Below are 14996 nucleotides of genomic sequence, written 5' to 3'. Positions count from 1 at the left end.
CTGATACACCAGCCGTGATTTGGGGAGGGTTTTAATTTCTTTGTTATGTTTTTTTTGTTTGTTTTCTGTTTGTTCTTTTCCTCGAAGGTCTCCAAGTTGCCACATCTGCGCTCGCTCAGCCAGCTGCTCCTCGTTGACATCATAGAGTCGTTAGCAAAGCACATTTCAGACAAGCAGTGCGCGGAGCTGGGCTCAGACATCTGACGCGCTTCCGTCACCCACCTTGTCATTCGTTCCTTAAAAATACAGCACTTTACGGCCGACTCCGTTTTACCATTCCATACCGAGCTGCTCCGTGTCTGCACAATTTAGCCGGTGCCCAAGGGGAGCGTGGACACGACCGACTTGCTCTCCCGTGGATTTGCGTGGTTTGTACCTTTGTGGAGAAGGGTTTGGGCTCTGTTCTGCAAGTATAAAAGTGAAATGATTAATAACGTGGTTTTGAGAGTAGCCAAGTTCAGAATTGAGCCCATTATTACTGTTATACTGTAAAATAACGCAGTCATGAGTAAGAGAGTCGTTAATACTTTGAAACAAAATATTTAAAGAATACTATCTAAAGAAGGTGAGCTGACCAGCCAGGGCTGTAAGTGGCAGTCGAGCGTGGTGTCCGCAGTGGCGCTGAGCGCTGGACCAGAACGTGGTGACTTTCCAGAGACTCTTCATGGTGTGGATTAAAAGATAAAGCCTTTTGCAGGCGCCCCATGCTCTGCGCCAGGCCAGACCTGATTACAGCGGCTCTTTCTGGCCCTCCTATCCATTAATCCTGTCTCGCTAAGCCTTTCTAAATCCATTTATTAATAAAGAGTTAACATCTTCTCTTGGCATTTCATGATTGACTCGGCTTTCATTTTGGAAAAAAACTAAGCAAAAAGAGCTGCAAGCTTGATGAAGGTCACTTTGTTAAAAATAAGCGTGCTACATCTTGTTGCTAATTTAGTGCTGAAGTGTCTCCGTGGGTCGTTGCTATTGCAGGAAGGTGAATGAGCGAGTGCCCTTTGCGGCCGGTTCGGGAGAGCTGCTGATCCGCTTGTGCCGGACGCTCCTGCACGCAGAGGGAGACGAGGTTCAGCTGCCCTGGCTGCGGAACGCGTGGAGATGGAGTGAGGATCAAAACCTCGTGTGTTTGCAGAGGTGGAGCAGCCGGCTTGGCTTTAGGATTGGGGAGAGCAGCCTTGAGTGGGGGAAGATCCCCCCGGGGATGTCACAGCAGCAGGAGAAGCCACCAGCCTCCTGGAGTGACCTGCACATCCCCAGGGCTGGCGGGTCCCCCGTGGGGACACAGGCCTGGCTGTGGGGCAGGGACACGCTCAGGCTGCCGCGGGGCACTGGGAACAGGGAAAAGCACAAAAATGAGAAAAATTACAAATTTTAATAAGGAAATGTGTGCAATGATGGAGAAAGGGCTGAGGCCCCGCCCAGGGTAAAGCTGCACTAGTTCTCCGCCACTTCCAAGCCCAGGATCTTCTTGACATAGTTCTGGACGTTGACGTGGAGCTGGGGGGCTGTAGCGGAGAAGGTCTCCATGGCCAGGGCCCGGGCGGCCTCCGGCCCGGCCCACATGGCACGGTACAGCGGCAGCGTGTACTTCTGCTTCCCCTGCGGACACAGAGTAGGTCACAACACAACCTCCTCCCGGGAGCCCCACACCCCCCCACACCAGCATCTCCAGCATCACCGGCTCCTGCCCAGGGAGAGAGCACAGGGGAAGGGACAGGGTGGGAAATTCTGCCACGGGAGAAGACCTTGACCTTGGCCAAGGAGTGAGCCCATGGGAAGCTCCTGAAGTTCAACAAGGCCAAGGTCCTGCACCCAGGTCGGGGCAGCCCCCAGTATCCGTCCAGGCTGGGGATGGAGGGATGGGGAGCAGCCCTGCGGAGAAGGACTTGGGGTGCTGGGGGTGAGAGATGGGACATGACCCGGCCATGTGCGCTCACAGCCCAGATCAGTCGTATCTTGGGCTGCACCCCCAGCCCCATGGGCAGCTGGTTTGGGGGGATTCTGCCCCGCTGATCCACTCTGGTGAGACCCCCCTGCAGCGCTGGGTCCTCAGCACAGGACACACATGGACCTGCTGGAGAGGGGCCAGAGGAGCCACGGGAATGACCAGAGGCTGGAACAGGGGCCAGTAAGAAAAATGGGGACAGACTTTTTACCAAGGCCTGTTGCGATAGGACAAGGGGTGATGGTTTTAAACTAAAGGAGGGAGATTCAGGCTGGACATGAGGAAGAAATTGTTGTCCCTGAGGGTGGTGAGAGCCTGGCCCAGGTTGGCCAGAGAGGTGGTGGATGAACCATCCCTGGAGACATCCCAGGCCAGGCTGGACGGGGCTCTGAGCAACCTGAGCTGGTGCAGATGTCCCTGCTCATGGCAGGGGGGGCACTGGGGGAGCTGGGAAGGTCCCTCCAATCAAACCATTCCGTGGGTTCATCAAGAGCAAGAGCCAACCCGTTTCCTGGCACGGAAGGTTGTGTGCCCTGTGCCCATCCATCCCTCCACCGCACTCTGCCCAGCGCGGCCACCGCTGCCTGCGGACCCACCTGGCTGTGCAGGAAGTCCTTGACCTTGCTGTACTCGGCCTCCAGGTTGTTCTTGAGGATGATCTGGCACCAGCGGAGCCGCAGTTCAGCATTCTGGGCCTTGGAGATCTTTGGGTACATCTTGCTCAGCCTCTCCACGTTCCCTGTGAGACGGGGTTCGTTACCATCCCCACAAGGGCTCAGTCCCTCCCAGACCCCAGGACCTGCACGGCTGGACCACAGTGGGGATGGGCTGATGGCCACGGACCCGTATGTCCCCATGTCCCTGAGCAACTGGCTGGACCGGAGCCCCAGGAGGTGACCTGGCCCTCACCTTCAGGCAGGGGCGATTTCTGCAGGACTTGATCCAGGAAGTAAACCAGCTGGTACGTCCTCCAGGCCGCGATGTCCACGGCTTCAATCGCCTCCACGTTCAAGCCATCGGCCGCCCAGAGCTCAGCCAGCTCCTCCGCCGGCTTCATCAGCTGCTCCCCCGGCGAGAGGTCGGGCAGGTAGGGCGGCCAGCCCGGCGTGTTCAGCCAGCGCTCGAACTCAAAGCCTGCAACAAGCGGGGAGAGCTGGAACCGGTTTTCTGAACACCGTGCCTGGCGCTGCTGCCCAGACATCCCGCTGCCTTCTCCAGGGGTGTCCCCAGCACCAGCAAACCCGCCCGGGGATGGTGAGAGGCAGAGAGCTCCAGTGCCACCAGTGAGACAGCCAGCTCCGGCAGGGAAAGCTGCTGCCAAGCCTGCATCTCCGCAGCAAGGCTGAGCGGGGCCTGGGCCGCTGGCTGAGCCCGATCCCAGCACTCGCCCGCGGCTGCACCAGCGAACACCCACGTCCTGGTGCTCGAGACCTGCCGGGCTCAGCTGTCCGTGCGGCAACCGCAGCAACCAGCGCCTGAGCGCGGGGCACGGACAGGATGGACGGATCAGGCTGAGCAGGCGCCTGCCCAAGCCCAGCTCAGTGCCTGATCCCGGGATGGCCAGAGCCGGTAACAGCAGCAGCGTCTCCAGTGAAAGGCACAAACCGATGAGCAGGGGGGCTGCAGGGGACACGGCACGGCTCTGATGCCCACAGGGTGCTGGTTTGCAAAGCGGCACCTCGGTGCCCGGGCCAGGAAGGGACCGTGCTGACCTGGGATGGTGTCCACGCCTTTCTCCTTCAGCTCTGGGAAGTATTCCAGGAAGAACCCGAGGGCGTCATCCGCTGTGATGCTCTGGAACTTGAAGCGGTTCACGTAGGCCTGCGGGGACGTGACGCTACGTGTGCTCACCCAGGCAGGGCTGCCCGGCCCTCCCCGGCTCCAGCCCCTGCGGTTCAGCGGTGCTGAGCCCACACCAGCCGCCTGCGTCCCCTGGGACACCTCAGAGCATTGTCACTGCTGGCAGCCAGCTCTGTCCCTGCCTCATCCCCCCATGGACATCACCACTGCCCATCTCCTCCTCCTGTCCCCAGCCACCCGTCCAGCCCTTCCCAGGGTCCCGTTGCACTCCGGCCTCCCACCATGGGGTGTGTTTGACTTGTAATCTCCACCGGGTACCTGTCTGCACCGACCTGGAGGAAGCCATCGAACTTGCTCTGGTCCCCCACCAGATGGGCCAAGTAGCTGACGAAGCAGAACCCCTTCTCGTAGGGCGTTTCATTGTACGTGTCTTCTGGATTGACACCTACAAAGAGGGAAAAACCCTCAGAAATCATCCACAAAACAGCCCTCACGTGCACTGAGATTTCCGCTTTCTGTGCTGGGTGCCGGTCACGTCCCTCCAGGAGCCATCGCCTCCCTCAGGTCCCACCACCGCGGCTGCTTTATTGCAAACCACAAACCCCCCCAGCAGCAGGAGCTTCCCCCCAAACGCTGCCCCTCGCTGGCCCCGCTCCCCCCAGCCGGCTGTGGGAGGACGGGGACACCCTGCAGACCTGGCTCGATGACCACGCGCAGCTTGTTGAGCGGATGGTCCTCGCCCGTGTTGTCCATGTGCTGGCGCAGCAGCGCCCGGCCCGTGGCCGCCTCCAGGCAGGTGTATGGCAAACCTGGCAGAGACAAGCGGGAGGCGATCGGAGACCCCGACCAGACCCCCGCATGTGTCGAGCACATGGGGTGCTGCTACGGGAGGGAAACGGCGTTAGTTGTTGAGCTGGGAGAGGAGGAAACCCATAAACAAGGCAGTGGATGGTGGAGTTGCAAATGGACATGACAACCCAGCCCTTGGTTAGCATGAGGATTTTAGAACCATTAAGATTTAGCTGAGTGCAGCAAATGCCATCAGGAACGCCTGAACTGATGTGACGGTGTGTCTGGGAAGCTCAGGGTGGCTGGTGTCACCTCCCCAGGGAGCTGCGGGAGCAGGACAGTGACGCTGGGCAAGACCACAGCACCCATGTCCCCAGCACAGGGCTGCGGGGGGTCTGACCATCTCAGAGCAAAGGCGGTTCTGCTGCCAACATGAAACCCCCGGGGCGTTGCAGCTGCTGCTCTTCACCTCTTCCGAGATGCAGCGCAGGCTGCGGCCCCCGCAGCGCCGGGAGGGACGCGCTGAGCCGCAGCGCAGACCCCAGACCCGCACGCACGGCCGGGCGACGCACCATACACCTCGGTGGAAATGCGCCGCTGCGCGTACATGGTGAAGCCCTCGTTCAGCCAGAACTCGCCCCACGTGGCGTTGGTGACCAGGTTGCCAAACCAGCTGTGGGAGATCTCGTGGATGACGACGTCTGCCAGGGAGCGGTCCCCGGCCAGCACGCAGGGCGTCAGGAAGGTGAGGCAGGGGTTCTCCATGCCGCCGAACGGGAAGGAGGGCGGCATGAACAGGATGTCGTACCTGCCAGGAGGAGCGGGCGGTGCGGTCAGAACCAGCTCCGACGCTCCCGCCCCGGCCCTGGGGAACCAAGCCCTTTGGCCGTACCTGCCCCAAACGTAAGGTCCAAAGAGCTTCTCTCCAACCGCCAGGAACTCCTCGATCACCCCATCGTACTCCTTCTTCGCAGCCTCGATCAGGCAGGGCTCAGCCCAGACGCGGCTCCTGGCCAAGGGTAGAACAGGAAGTTTTAACCATTAGTGATCTTTTACCCTATTGCTTCATCACACAGAAACTGCATGTTTATTCCACAGCAAAACGCAAGCCTGCCAATAAAGGACACTGGTGAGACTGGAAGTGCAAACTACTGTAATTTCTTCCCTTGTCTGAATGTCAAAGGGCTTTTACATGGAACCTGAACAAATCACCAGCTTGGGAAGAGACGCAAGAGCCCTCCAAGAACGGGGAGCTGCTGCTCTCACTGACGTGCATGGGGGACAAACAAGCAGAGCCAGGGATGTCCTCAAAGCTGAGGGGACCCGGTACTGAGGCTCCTCCTCCCTCTGGAGAACAAGAAGCACCAGAGCACGCTCTGATGCCACATCCCCATGTGTGCAGCAGACGGGGGATCGGCCAGGTCATGCTCAGTGTCTCCAGGCTCTCCACAGCCGGGCTGAGCGCTTGGGTTTCCTCCAAAGCCACCTACCTGGGGCCAACGTCAGCAGACACGATGTCCCCAACAGCCAGAGCAATCAGGTAGGAGGGGATCGGCTGGGACATCTTGAAGATGAAGGTGTTGTCCTTCTCCTTCTCCCAGCTCGTGGCACTCATCACAGCCGTGAAACCCTCGGGGACCTGGACACGTAGGTAACAACATGTTAGATCTGTAACGTACAGAGCGAGAGTTCAGCTAAACCCAGCCAGCAATGCTGCGATCTCTGACAGTGAACACATCCCAGCAGGCTGGAGGTGGCCAGGTCTGTGGGCACTGCAGGTTCTGGGGAGCAGAGCAGGGACGCCCTGAGCTCTGAGTTGGGATCACAGCTGCATCCCTGCAACAGCACCCCTGAGCACTTGGCCTCAACACCGGCCGGGTGCTACAGCGCGACACCCAGAGCTGCCCTGCAAGGTGCAGAGAGCTAACGAAACGCCGGAGCTGCAGGTGCCGAAAGGGCAAAGGCTGCAGATCCTTTGGATGCTGCTTTCCTCCTATTTCTTGCACAACAACTCGTTTTTCCTGTTCTCGAGCCAAAGCAGGACCCACGGCCAATCCACCGGCCTGGGCTGAGCCCTGGGACGCTGATCTGGTCTCTGGTCTTCCAAACGTGACGAATAAGGTTTTCTCAGCAGAGCATCACCCTGGGCACTATGACAGCTGAGCCCTGCGCTCACCCTTCGGGGCGGGTGCACTGGGCACAGTGACCACCCACATGCGAGAAGGGAATCTGCATTATTTAGTCCCATATTTGTACAAAACCAGATGCTTCTTCCATCCCAGAAGCTCGGCAGCCCCAGCACCGGCAGCAGGACACAGCGCTACCCAGTGTCAACCCCCTCCTCCAGCCGCTCCTCCCACACTCATCTCGTCCTGGCTGTCCTCCCGCTGCTGCACACACACACACCAAGAGTCGTCACCTCGCTGCCCTCAGGTGGGGCAAAAATAGGGTTTTCTGTGATAACTACAGGAATCACAGACAAATGCAGCCGCGTGAGGAGAGCGCAGAGGTTTAAACACCGAGTTGATCCCAACGGTTAGCTGAGATTTTGGCATCAAGCACCGAGCATTTTGGTCACGTCCCACTGGGGGAGAAGAGCTGCCAGCAGGACGGTGGCACCTGCACCTGCTCATGGGTGACAGTGCGAAGCGGCGCCCAGCACACGCGGTGGGGAGAAGCATGAGGAGCACTGGGCTCTGCCTGTATTCCCCTGGAGATGAGCATGAGAGAAAAATAGGAGTATAAACGAATTGTTTCTAAGTGCTTCTCTGCTGGGGATTTGAAGTGATCACTACAAGCATCACCTCCAACGTGCCGGCGCTGCACAGGCCCGGGCGGTGTCACTGATGTGACACCCCAGTGTTGTGGCACATCCTGCAAGGGAGCCGGCAGCTCCCCCGCAAGCAACCTGCAAACTCGGGGAAGGTTTTGCTCCCGTTAGAGTTGATGGGATGGATGGGTCTGCACCCCCATGTGCTCCCGGGGCCACCGCTTACCTTCACCACGGCCGAATACGTGCATTTGACTGAGGGGGTGTCGAAGCAGGGGAAGAAGGACCTGTTGAGGACGGCCTGGCCTTGCGTGTACATGTAGGGCTTCTGCTTCCCTGCCGTCTGCTCGGGGGAGAGCCAGCACACCTGGGGGAGAAGGGAGAGACCCCGGTGAGGGGCGGCCCGGGGGTGAGGGGTGTCCCTGGCTCCTCACCCTGGATGCTCCCTGCTGATCATAGAGTCACAGAGTCATTTTGCTTGGAAAAGCCCCTCAAGATCATTGAGTCCAACCACAACCCACCCCTGGCACTGCCCCATGTCCCTGAGAACCTCATGTCCGTCTGTCCAGCCCTCCAGGGATGGTGACTCCAGCACTGCCCTGGGCAGCCTGTTCCAATGCCCCACAGCCCTTTGGGGAAGAAATTGTTCCCACATCCAACCTCACCCTCCCCTGGCGCAACTTGAGGCCGTTTCCTCTGCTCCTGGCGCTTGTTCCTGGGGAGCAGAGCCCGACCCCCCTGGCTCCAAGCTCCTTTCAGGCAGTTCAGAGATCAGAAGGTCTCCCCTCAGCTCCTGTTCTCCAGCTGAACCCCCCAGGTCCCTCAGTCTCCATCACACTTGTGCTCCACGGCCTCGTTTAAACCCACCGTCGCACCTAACCAAAGCCAGCACCAGGGCTCACACCAGCCACCCCCAGCCGTTCAGCGAGCAGAAGCACCGGGACCCCCGCTCACCCCGGGCCCCTCGCCCGCCTCGTAGTCGATGAGCAGGGTGAGCAGCTGCCCGGCGCGGGGTTGCTGCGGCAGGGCGATGTGCAGGGCGCTGCCGTAGCTGGCGAACGGGCGGCTCTGCACGGGCAGCGGGTCCCCGGAGGGGTCCCCGGGGGGGTCCCCGCGCTCCCCGGGGGGCGGCAGCAGCGCCGCCCGCCGCACGCGCAGGGTGGGGTGCGCGTCCAGCCGCAGCGGCCCCGCGCCGTCCCGCGCGCAGCGCAGCTCGAGCCGCGCGGCCCCGCACAGCCGCCCCGCGCCCGCCGCCGCGAACGCCACGCGCAGCTGCAGGTGCAGGTGCCGCAGCTCCCACGCGCCCGCGCTGCTGGCGGACGCGGCGTCGCCCACCGGGGCCGCCATCGCCGACACCGGGCGGCGCCGCGGCGGAAGGGGCGGCGCCAGCCCGGCAACGACCGCCCGGGGGCGGGGCCGAGACGGGAAGGGGGCGGGACCGGGGGATCCCTGGCGGGGGGTCCGGGTGGAGCCATGAGGGGGGACCTAAGGGGGGATCCAGGGGGGATCTAAGGGGGAATCCGGGAGGGATATAGGAGAGGATCCATGGGGAGGATCAATGGGAGGGATCCATAGGGGGGATCCACAGGGGGGATCTAAGGGGGAATCCGGAGGGGCTAATGGAGAGGATCCGTGGAGAGGAATCCGGGGGGAGTCCATGAGGGGGAATCTAAGGGGGGATCCAGGGAGGATCTAAAGGAGGGATCCGGAGGGGCTAATGGAGAAGATCCATTGGGAGGAATCCGGGGGGGTCCATGAGGGGGATCCATGAGTGGGATCCAGGGGGAAGGACCTAATGGGAGATCCAGGGAGGATATAGGAGGGGATCCATGGGGAGGATCAATGGGAGGGATCCACAGGGGGGACCTAAGCGGGGATCTGGAGGGGATATAGGGAAGGATCCATGGAGAGGAATCGGGGAGAGCATCAATGGGAGGGATCCACGGGGGGGATCCATAGGGGGGATCTAAGGAGGGATCCGGAGGGGATATAGGGGAGGATCCATGGGGAGGAATCCGGGAGAGGACCAATGGGAGGGATCCGTGGGGGGATCCCTGAAGGGAAGCCTAAGGAGGGGTCTGGAGGGGATATAGGAGGGGATCCATGGGGAGGAACTCGGGGGGCTATCTCGGGGGGATCAATGGTAGAGGATCCATGGGGGTATCTCGGGGCGATCCAGAGGGGGAAGCCGGGGGGGTGTCCATGGGGGCTCCATGTCGGGATCCACGGGGAGATGATCAGGGTGGGGGATCTGGGCGGGGGGTCCATGGGGAGATTCCTGAGCGGGCGGTGAGGGAGGGATACAGGGAGGGGTCCATGGAGGGATCCGAGGGGGGAATCCACTGGTCGGGGGGTCCATGGGGGATCTGGGGGTCCATGGGGCGTCCCTGTCTCAGGCTTCGCCACCGGCTCCAGGCGCCGCGTCCCAGCAGCCGAGCGGCCCCGGGGGCGGCGGGACCCGGGCGGAGCCGCCCCGGGAGGACCGAGCCGGGCAGGGGCGGCCCCGCAGCCGCCGGTCGGTGCCGGGTGCCGGAGGCGGGCACGGGCCTGCGCGACTCCTCCCCGCCCGGCGCGGGTCCCGCTCTGCCCGGGCTGCGAGCGGCGGCGGCATCGGGCGCTGCCCGCGGGACCGCGGCGGGACGGGGCGCGGCGAGCGGTGAGTGCCCCGCGGGGCACCGGGCACCGGGCGGGGGGGACACCCCGGCGGGGACCGGGGGTGATGGGGGGGACACCCCGGCGGGGACACCCCGGGGGGGACTGGCGGTGCTGGGGAACACCCGGCCCGAGGGACACCCCGGTGAAGATCGGCAGTGATACGGGACACCCTGACAGGGACCGGTGGTGACATGGGGACACCCTAGTGGGACCGAGGTGGTTGGTCGCATCTTGCAAGGACCGGTGGTTACAGAGGGGACATCCTGGTGGGGATCAGTCGTGACAGGAGACACCCCACCGGGGTCCAGGGAGACACGGGGGAAGCTGCTGGGGAGGGCAGATGATGGGGGCACCTGGTGGGGACCGAGGTGATGGGGCTGTGCTGCGGGGACCAGCCGTGACACGGGGGACACCGTGGCGGGGATGGCGGCTGGCAGGCGGTGGCTGGGAGGGCTGGCGCCGCCTGACATCTGGGTCAGGCCTCCGGGAGCAGCGTGGCCGGGCTGGCGAGTTCCCGTGTCCCAGTGTCCCCCGGACACTCCGTGTCCCCAACCACAGCAGAGGGGGGGCTGTGGGAAGCCGCCACGGTACCAGAGGTGGGTGCCGGTGCTGCCAGCTCCTGCTTTGCCTCTCCAAACCATCCCTGGGAGGGCAGCAGTGCCAACAAAGGATGGCAGGGGAAACTGAGGCACGAGGGCTACCAAAATGGGTGACAGTTGTGCAGAGAGCTGACCTGGAGTGGGAAAACGGGTGTAGTGCTGCCGCACATCTCTGCGGGCGGAACAGGTTGGTGCTGGCAGCTCGTGGTGTCAGCTCTCATTTGGGGCATGGGGAGGTGGTGTGGGGCCATGGGCACCCATGGGTGATCCCTGGATGGGTGCCCAGAGCCGTGCAGCTTCAGATGCTCCATGTCCCCAGCATGGCATGGGGACAGCGAGGAGGACAGTGAGGACTTGTGGTTTTTTAAAAAATGCTGTTTTCACCAGTGATGACAGGGCTGGGGACCTGATGGCTTCTCCCTGCTGGGTGCTCAGCCACCCCAGGGACACCTGGGCACTCCGGCCGTGTTTTCACCCAGTCAGGGTGGCCGGGGTGGCCGAGCGTCCCTGGGGTGGCAGAGCATCCCCAGGGCCCCCATGGGATCCCTTCCCTGGCGCCAGCAGCCAAACCGGGACGGCAAGGCGCAGGGGGGAAAACTTAGAGGTGACTTCAGCACAAGCCGTGTCCCCCATGGGACATTAATGTGTCACCCCGCCGTGGGAGGGAAGCGGTGAAGACCCGCAGCGTGTGTGCGCTGGGGCTCTTGTTTTCCTGGATTTCACCTAGGAAAAAAACAACTGGGAGGAGAGCCAGGGAGCCTGGGTGTGCTGGGCTGCCAAACCACCGCCGGCCATGCCGGTACCCGGGCAGCCCACAGCGGGTGAGCGTGTCCCCCACAGGGGCAGGGTTTGCCCATGGGTGCTGCGTGCTGCCCACGCTCCCCAGGGCTCTGCCGTAGCTCCTCATTACATCCCCGGTGCTGGTCTGGGTGCTCCCATGGGGGTCACAGGAAGGTGGGGAGCCCCCTGCACCCCCTGACACGGTGTGTTGGTGGTTGTGTTGTTGCAAGGTGGGGTTGGACCCCCCGAGGTGAAGTTGGACCCCCCCAAGTTTTGTAGCCGGGGAAGCTGAGTCAGGAAATCCCGTCTGGATCCTGGCTGAGTCATTTCGCAGGCGCTGAGTAACTGCCCGTGCCGGGTGCGGGGCTGCCCGCGGCCTCTGCGGGTGGGCAGGAGCTGCCTGCTCTGCCTGCACTGCCCACACGTGCCCCGTCAGCCCCCCGTGACTGTGAACACTGCGGGCTGCACCCGCCCCAGTGCCCTCCTCGCCCTGCCAGCCCCATGCCTCAGTTTCCCCCGTCGTGTTTTCCCAGGACTGGATGGGTCAAAAGGCTCCTGGGGTGTGAGCAGGAGCTGGATCTGGCCCTGCGGTGCATTCTCAGCACAGCGAACCGGCCCCGAGGGCCAGGGTGGGTTTGAAGGGAGACAGCGTGGGATGGGGAGTGTGGGGCTGGGTGAGCTCTGGTGCTGGTTGGGAGGGGAATGATGTCCCCAGGGCAGGATTTGGGGCTCTGCCTTCTGTGGAGGGGTCTCCAGGATGGGTCTTGGTGTGTGGGGAGCAGGACGGGGTCAGGGAGAGGGATGGGGAGGATGGGAATGGTGACAGGGATGGGGTTGGGGTGGGGCTGGCGGGGGTGACGTGGGGCTCGGGGTGCGCACGGGGACACCGCGGGGCGATCCAGCCGGCCTCGCTGGCAGCAGGTTATAAATAACCCGCCGGAACACGAGGGTTTTTCCTGCCACCCCCTCCGCAGCCCCATGGACAGGAAAAAGGTGTTTCCGGCTGTGGACAGAGCGGGGCCCGGGCTCGGGGGGGTTGCGGGGCCTGGGCCAGGGACAGACGGGCAGGGCCCCTGTGACCCCCCCGGGCTGGTGTTTGGGGCACAGCCACTGAGCCCAGGGGTGGCCGGAGCCCCAACCCCAGCGGGGACACTGCAGCGCCCGGGGTGTCCCCAGGCTGAGCCACCAACCCGGGCCTGGCTGCAGCCCTCGTGGGGTGGGACATGGTGCCACCAGGCTTGGGCACCCGGTCCTGCCCCCAGTGCCACCGCACTCGCACACCTGGCAGACGTGTATCCTGGGCCCGTGTTCCTCCTTCCTGCAAATGGACCAGGACCTGTGCGGAGCGGGGAGAGCTGGAGCCGGTGCTGCGGGGAGGAGGGGGTCTGGCCATGGAGGGGATGAAGCCAGGAGCCCGGGTGCTGCCCTGCAGGTGCCAGGGGTTGGGGTGCCCCAAGGCATCACACGAGGAGGGGACAGGTGGGGACAAGCCACCATCCCCAGGGCCAGCTGGGGCAGTGGGACTGGCGTCCCCTCCCCGCTGGGATGTGGGAATTGGGCTCTGAAGGTGCTGGCCGTGCTGCGGGGAGCGGGTTTTGGGGGAGCCAGGGCCCAATTTCACACCTCCCAGTATTTGCCTGGATCCCCCAGGCCCTCCCACTCCCACAGAGGAGGGGAGGTGGGGGCTGGAGGAGCCATGTTTGCCCCACATCCTCATCCTCAGCTCCCACCGGACACAGTCGCGGATGCAACCAGGCGGCGTCACCTCCGGCAGCGGAAACTCCCCCTGCTCAGGGCCGGTGACAAGTCACGACTTCTCCTGCGCCCCTTCCCCCCTTGTCCTCCGCCCCGCGGGGCTCTGCCCCCTCCCTCGCTGCTGGCCCTGGGGACTTGGCTCCCCCTGGGGTGTCCATTCTGGGGGACACACACCGCAGGGTGGGCGAGGGTGGGAGTGCTGCTATCCTCGCACGGCTGCGCGCTGGGTGCGGGCGGGATGCTCCAGGGATGCTCCAGGGATGCTCTAGGGATGCTCCAGGGATACTCGAGGGATGCTTGGGCTCCCCTCCGGGAAAGCCAGGCACCCTCTGGGTGTGACAGACCCACAGTGGCTCCATCAGCTGCGTCCCTTGGAGGCAGAAGGTTTAATTTCAGATGTAAGAGGGTGGTGGGACCAGAGCTGCCACCTGCTCTGGGGCTGATGGGGATACCGGGGTGGAGGGGGCATTGACAGCCCCTGCCCGCCTCTTCCAGCCATGCAAGTAGGTGGCAGTCAGTCCCTGGCTCTTTGGGGACATCAGCATCAGGGCTGTGCTGATAAACCCCACGGGATGTGGCTCCCTTGGGCTGTGTGTCACCTGCATCTGGCTGCGGCCACCGCAGCCCCCCCAGGCCGGAGCAGGGAGGTGTTTGCCAGCAGCCACTTTGGATTTACAGCTCACTGGAAAATCCACTCATCCCATTAAGGGCTCCCCGCGGCTTTTGCTTTCCATCGCAAACAACCGGCTGTCCCAGGGGAAACCGCCGTGGGTACCGCGGGGCGCGCGGGGCTCTCGGGGCGAACGCTGCCGGGAAGAGTCCTGGCTGCAGGAGCAGCGGATTTATTTATTATACAAGAACTATCTGGCTGAGGGGAGATCTCGCTCGGCTTGCCTAGGTAAGACCAGACAGAGGAGTTTTGCTCCTAGTGGGAATAGTCCATATTGTGTGGAATCAGGGGCTTCAGCTGGGAATCGGAGCCATGAGTTGACTCCCTCACTTGCTTCATCACCCAAAGCAGTTTTGATTTCTAAAAATGCCCCAGCGTGGAGCTCAGCTGCTTTGCAGGGAGGGACACAGCAGTGGCTCCGTGTCTCAGCTCTCGGGGTTAAAGCTCCTGCTTTGCTGTGGCCCCAGCATTACCCACCCCACGCTCTCTGCAGCGATTTTGAAATCCTTAAGCCTCTTTGGGGGGAAAAAATGACTTTTTTGGATAGACTCTGCCTGCTATGGGCTTGGAGAGCTGAGTGTTGGGAGGAGCAAACAGGCAGTGAGGGGCTCATTAGTGAGTGCTGGGGATGCAGGGACACACCAGCTCCCCCCGACCACCACACCGCACACGTACGCGTGCAACGCGACAGCATCTGCTGAGTTAATGCGTTTTGCAGCCCCGCCGTGCAGCTGCCTCTCCTGCCGCCCCGCTCAGCAAAGCCAAAAGGCGGTGGGGGCTTCCAGGTTTCGGGGGCTGAGGACTGGGGGGGCCGTTTCCGCGTGGCGGCGGCAAATGCTGCGACATCTGCTCTTGCTCAAAACTCCCGGGAGCAAAGGGCCGGGTCTGGGATGCGGCAGGAACACGGGGGTAAATAAATGATGCAATCGGCTTTGCGGAGTTTTGGCACGGACGGAAATTTATCCAAATGTCACCCGTCCGAGCTCCTGCACCTGGGCTGTGGGACGGCTCCTGCCCTGGATCGGGCCCGGATGCGGCACTGGGGGATCCTCGGCTCCACGGTTCTGGGGAAGTTTGGGAGAGATTTCGGAGGGGGTCGGGGAAAGTTTTGAAGACCTTAGGAGGTGTTTTTGACAGCGGCGCTGGATGCCAAAGTGACCCTGGGCTCTGCGGTGCCCGGTGGCTCCTGTGCTGGGAGGAGGTGGCCATGCTGATGGCTTCACCGCTCTGCTG

At 62.7% G+C, this 14996-nt stretch overlaps 2 protein-coding genes across 2 annotated transcripts in view; one reads left to right on the top strand and one right to left on the bottom strand.

Moving 5' to 3' along the window:
* LZTR1 (leucine zipper like post translational regulator 1) overlaps positions 1-769 on the top strand; it is a gene marked incomplete at its 5' end in the record, with an annotated part of 35778 nt that extends 35009 nt beyond the window's left edge. Inside the window, one exon of the mRNA XM_080358105.1 lies at positions 88-769. Within this exon, the coding sequence (XP_080214231.1) occupies positions 88-204 (117 nt within the window). The 3' untranslated portion in view covers positions 205-769. The remainder of the gene's footprint in view (positions 1-87) is intronic.
* Positions 770-1395: 626 nt separating this feature from the next.
* RNPEP (arginyl aminopeptidase) lies at positions 1396-8659 on the bottom strand. Its single transcript, XM_080358104.1, has 11 exons — positions 8259-8659; positions 7531-7671; positions 6025-6173; positions 5427-5543; positions 5107-5342; positions 4441-4554; positions 4078-4190; positions 3658-3766; positions 2855-3079; positions 2542-2684; positions 1396-1599 (listed from the first exon to the last, which is right to left on the bottom strand). Exons 1-11 carry the CDS (start codon positions 8649-8651, stop codon positions 1435-1437), a joined length of 1905 nt encoding a protein of 634 aa, XP_080214230.1. The 5' UTR covers positions 8652-8659; the 3' UTR covers positions 1396-1434.
* Between the last annotated feature and the right edge of the window lie 6337 nt (positions 8660-14996).

The sequence above is a fragment of the Nesoenas mayeri genome, assembly GCF_963082525.1.
Source record: "Nesoenas mayeri genome assembly, chromosome: 23".
Classification (NCBI taxonomy): domain Eukaryota; kingdom Metazoa; phylum Chordata; class Aves; order Columbiformes; family Columbidae; genus Nesoenas; species Nesoenas mayeri.
The sequence above is the reverse complement of the archived record's forward strand: the minus strand, read 5'-3'. Positions and strand labels throughout refer to the sequence as shown.

What these genes read in the sequence shown, in the direction of transcription:
- RNPEP (XM_080358104.1), bottom strand. Translation starts at nt 8,651, where the DNA reads ATGGCGGCCCCGGTGGGCGACGCCGCGTCCGCCAGCAGCGCGGGCGCG. An exon ending in GGACCTTACGTTTGGGGCAG is followed by an intron (nt 5,343 to 5,426) that starts GTACGGCCAAAG and finishes TCCTCCTGGCAG; the next exon opens with GTACGACATCCTGTTCATGC. An exon ending in CATTTCCACCGAGGTGTATG is followed by an intron (nt 4,555 to 5,106) that starts GTGCGTCGCCCG and finishes TGTCTCTGCCAG; the next exon opens with GTTTGCCATACACCTGCCTG.